Source organism: Egretta garzetta, unplaced genomic scaffold (genome assembly GCF_000687185.1).
Source record: "Egretta garzetta isolate BGI_Z169 unplaced genomic scaffold, ASM68718v1 scaffold4, whole genome shotgun sequence".
Classification (NCBI taxonomy): Eukaryota; Metazoa; Chordata; class Aves; order Pelecaniformes; family Ardeidae; genus Egretta; species Egretta garzetta.
In genome coordinates, this window is record NW_009259329.1 from 1,843,125 (window position 1) to 1,847,872 (window position 4,748).

At 39.5% G+C, this 4,748-nt stretch overlaps 1 protein-coding gene across 5 annotated transcripts in view; it reads right to left on the reverse strand.

Annotated features, from left to right (window-relative positions):
• LOC104124366 (epidermal growth factor receptor substrate 15-like 1) overlaps positions 1-4,748 on the reverse strand; it is a 52,477-nt gene that overhangs the window by 46,972 nt on the left and 757 nt on the right. For 3 of the 5 annotated variants that reach the window (XM_035892304.1, XM_035892307.1, XM_035892306.1), the window contains exons 3-7: positions 4,280-4,374; positions 3,275-3,484; positions 3,048-3,161; positions 2,816-2,959; positions 2,081-2,173 (exon numbers count right to left, since the gene is read on the reverse strand). In XM_035892304.1, the coding sequence (XP_035748197.1) occupies positions 2,081-2,173; positions 2,816-2,959; positions 3,048-3,161; positions 3,275-3,484; positions 4,280-4,374 (656 nt within the window). The remainder of the gene's footprint in view (positions 1-2,080; positions 2,174-2,815; positions 2,960-3,047; positions 3,162-3,274; positions 3,485-4,279; positions 4,375-4,748) is intronic. The other 2 variants (XM_035892305.1, XM_035892308.1) reach the window with 2 other exon arrangements.

A 4,748-nucleotide genomic window follows, 5' to 3' on the forward strand; every position in this document is an offset into this window, starting at 1 on the left:
CGCTGTCCCGTCCTGCCGCAGCTCAGCCCCTGCCTCCTGCAGTCCCTCTGCTCCCAGACGTGGCTCTGCTCCAGCCGCTTCAAGAGAAGCTGGCGGTGACCTACCTACATTATGGACAAAGTAGGTCTAGGGAAGACTGCAGGTGCCCTGTGGAATATTCTTCCAGGTAACCAAGTCAAGGCACCAAGCGACCTTCTAGCTGCATCCAGCTTTCTCCTGGACAAACCTAGTTATTTTACTTACCATAGAATCATAGACCCAGAGGTCACCCAGCCCAACCCCCCTGCAGGAGCAGGGACACCTTGAACCACAGCAGGTTGCTCACAGCCCCGGCCAACCTGGCCTGGAATGTTCCCAGGGATGGGGCCTCCACCCCCTCTCTGGGCAACCTGTTCCAGTGTTTTACCACCCTCAACTTCATTACACTAAGCCTTGTGAAAGCAGACCTCCCCCAATTAAGCTTCCTCTGATCTACAATCAAATAGTCAGCATCAAGTACAACAACAGATCCCCAACTTCCAACATATAAATAATGAACAGCAACCTGAACAAGGCTAGAGCTTTGTGGCCATAAAGGAGCTAAATCAACAAGAATTTGTTCAGGAAAAAAAGGTAAAGGGCAACTGTCACTACAGTGTATTTCAATATCTTTCAAAGTTCTTCACCCCACAGCAGCATTGGAACTGTTTCACAAGGGGGACAGCACTCAGGCAAGGAGAAGCAAAAGAATTTGACCTCAGTCAGGCTAGAAATCGGCCTGGCTGAAGTCAGGGCTTCCGCAGATCCTCCCACGCCCCGTCTCCTCACCACACAAAACTCTGCTCAGCTAGTGTCGGGGTAGCCTAGAGGTAAATGCAAAACTATTAGCTCTGGAAGTCTGGCTTCAGTTTTTGCTAAATTTATAGCATTAGTTCTCAGGGAGGGAGGAAGGAAAGGAAATGCCAAAGAGCAGAAGGGCCTGAGAAGGGATGAAGGAAGCGATTGAACAAGTTACAAAAGTGAGTTACAAGACAGGTCAGACAGAAAAATAGGCACCATCAGTCATAGTTTCAAATTCCTCCCACCACCACCCTAGTAGGGAAAAAAAAAAAAAGACAGCTTCCAGGCACTGTATGTGTTCATTTCAGATTTTTGAAGGGGAAGAAAATGGTCTGAATACATTTACATTTCTAAGGACAGTGTGGCTGGACAAACTACTGTCACTCAGGTCCCTGACTGGGACAGAGCTGGAACGTTCCACCAGCAGGTAAAGCCGTGGCAGAACGGCCAGGAGCAGCCACAGAGCATTCGCAGCAGCTATGCAGCTGCAGTAATCCGTGAAACTCTGACAGGTGCACAATTACTGCAGAAGCTTAGCAAAGCTTATCTCCTCCTTAGTCTGAGGCATGTTGTGAAACATGCTTCACACATCTGACATGCCAAACCCTTTATGAAATACCATAAAGAGCTTATTGTGATATTTCTTCAAAACTGCTTGTGAATTTTACATTTAATATTAAACCATGAAACTAGGAGAGTTCCCAAACCTAGTGCTTTATTACAGGTGTTTTTAATGTATTTTAGCAGCATTAAGTTACAGTTAATAACAAAAGTTAACCTCATCTATAGAGAACATAAATATGTTATGGTATTTTTATTAAAAATAACAAACTGAAACCACAAAATTTAATGTTGAATTTAAGGAAACCCCTGTTTTAATACAACTCCATTAGTGCAGATTTCAACGAGCTGTTAACAAAATCTTAACATCCTTAAGTGAAAAAAGCCCTTAAGTGACAAAATGTGAACTTGTTCCAAATAACAATTAAAGCTCCTCCTTCTCCATAGTGTTCCTCACCGCTCTACCCTTTCCAGATTCTTTTTTTCTCTTTAGCTTTTCCTTAAACCGCTGCTCAAAGTATTTTTCTTCTGTAACCCTTTCTCTCTCCTGCTCTTCCTCAGTCTGCTTTATGTTCATTTCCTTTTCAGGACCCTAATATTAAGATTTCATTTTTATGCACCAATAGGCTTGACGGGATTAGACAGGGGATTTTTAAAAAGTGATAACAAAGAACTAAAACAGACAAGAATTTCACATTACCTTCGTTTCACCCCACGTTTCATCTCCAAAGTCTTCTGCATAAACCTCATCATCTGTTATCAAGAAATTGTCAAAAATTGTGCCAGCTCTCACCTTCAAAGGAATAGGGGGAAAAAAACCACAAGGTTGCCTCTGTTTTCTTAAGAGTTTTTTTTTTTTTAAACAATTATTTGTATCATATATTCAATATAGAGTAATCATGTTAAGAACCTCATAGATTTTTGCAGAATGCAATGAAGAATTCTCTCTTTTTGGACAACTGCTTTCAAGAATCTAAAGAACTCGTTTTAACTTCACGCATTTCACTGCTCTTCAAGAAGCTTTAAGTCTCATCACTGGCTAGTCAAGAAACCCGAGACAGAGGAAGATCTTGGAGGTACCCCAGAGCAGTTCTCATTAATCTCTGGGTAAGTCAGGAGTAACGGAGCTGCTCAAAGCCTCAGTTACACACCTCAAGTTGGATGGAATAACTCGTACTTTACAATACTAACACAACTTAGTTTAGGCCCCTCACTTACCTGTGGATGATTTTGATCCAAACAGTAACTACAACAGAAGATCAGTGTGTCTTACATTTAAATATCTGTATAAAACTGAAAAATCTGTAAGGGCAAGTTAATGACATAGGTCCCCAAGACCCCAAAGCAATAAATAATGTTTACATGCAAAGGGCAAACAAGTTGCTATATACTACGTGAAGGAAGAGTTCTTTATTTTCTAGTAAAGGCATCTCACCTGCCAGATATCTAGTCCAATGACGCTGATATTTTCATAGCTGTAGATACTGAAGTCCGGCGAGTAATTTGGATTGTCAATCTGTGGATGAGGCCAAACTCCTCTGTAATTTGGGTTATCAATCTGCCTTGGCTTCCATTCCCCCTAGGATAAACCACATGTTCTGAACACAGTCAGGCAAAGGGAAGTTACTTAGTGTTATCCATAGCTAGGATTATGACGTTATTTATACTCTGTATAGAGGATTCTTGACCATCGGATGATGCCATTCTCCATTCACAGCATCATCCCAGTCTTCAGGTTTCTCAGCACTGGTGTCCACAATGTATTCAGGTTCATCCCAGTCCTTTAAAAAGAGACAGGAAGATTAAGAAAGCAAAACTAGTGCATAGTTCAACTATATAAAACTCAGCAAGAATGAAAACCCCTCAATAATACAGAATAAGGAGAGCCAACTACCTCAGGCTTGATGTCATTCGGATCATCAATTAGGATGCGATCATCCCAGTCAGTGGGTTTCCTCACTGTTGGATCATTAATTTTCCTCGGTGGCAAAAAATCTAAATCATCTTCCAAGTTGCCAGATGCAACCATTTCGTTATCAATTTTTACTTCGTAAGTCTGATCTGGCCTTATAATCAGAGTGTATAGATGTGTATAGCCGTCAACCTGGGTTTTAAAGCAAGCAAGTAAAATTTTTTAAGAACCTTAAACATAGCTCTTCGGAAGTGCCTTGCACCAGAATTATAACACTAATTTCTAATGGATTTTTCATAAGCAGTACCTAAGAAAAAGTAATTCCCAAAGTCTCCTGGAGGGGGAAAATATAGGTGAAAAATGTCATTAACTTTATTTTCCAGTCCTCCCATCTGGGTCTCTGAGCAAAACTGAATGGTTGCAAGAAAACGCAGTCTATACTTAATTGGCAAGAGGAAGCATCACAAGATTGAAAATAGTATCAGACAAAAGTAATGATTTCAGTTAATATCAAATACAAGTTTTTTATATCCCAAATAGCTACAGCAAAGGTATGTAAAAAGGCTTAAACAGGTTAAAAGCAAAAATATTGAAACTATAGCCAGGATCTTAAAGTTATTCACAAGAAAGCACTCTCTCACCAGTAGTTGTGGAATTAAAGTCACAGTTAAACACAAAGACATCCCTTTCTTAATATCATACAGCCCCCTTGCAACCTTGTTCCATCCTGTATCCATATCATAAATGAAATCATTGAACTGCAAGCATATGAACAAAGATATATTTGAGGTCTCCAAATTAATATGACTTAAGATATCATGATAAGTAGAGCTTCTCAAAGGTGTTAATGTTTGGAATAGTTGTTGGGGGTTTTTTGGTTTAAGTTTTGTTGTCCCATGTCTCCTGTCCCATCCCCCCACGCCCCCTTCCTAATATCCCTGTAACTTGTTTATTTTAAAGTTTATTATCTTTGGAATGTGTATTTACCTTGCATCTGATCAGTTTCTTGATTGGATGGGGTTTATTCTTGTAATTTAAAATAACATGGACTTTCTTTGTCTCAGATCCACAAATATCTGGCCCTACAAAGAGATTATATACTTTGTATCTGTAACTTCCTTGCAGAAAAATACAGATTTTTTATATTTTCCTTCTCATACTACTACACCTCTCTCCCATTCCATGTATTTTGATGTATTCCATTCCATTTTTAATGGATGACATGGCTTCTACTCCAAGTATTTAAATCTACCTTAGAAGTAGATTTTGTGTAGTTTCATTGATTGATAGAAAACAAGAAATCCAGGCAAAATATAAATTATCTATGGCACAAGCTGAGTAACTATATAATTATATTAGATAAATAATGACAAATTTCACTTTGACATACAATGTACAAATTTCACTGTCACTGGAAATTACATATAAGGGCAGATAATGGCCTAAAGCATGTTGG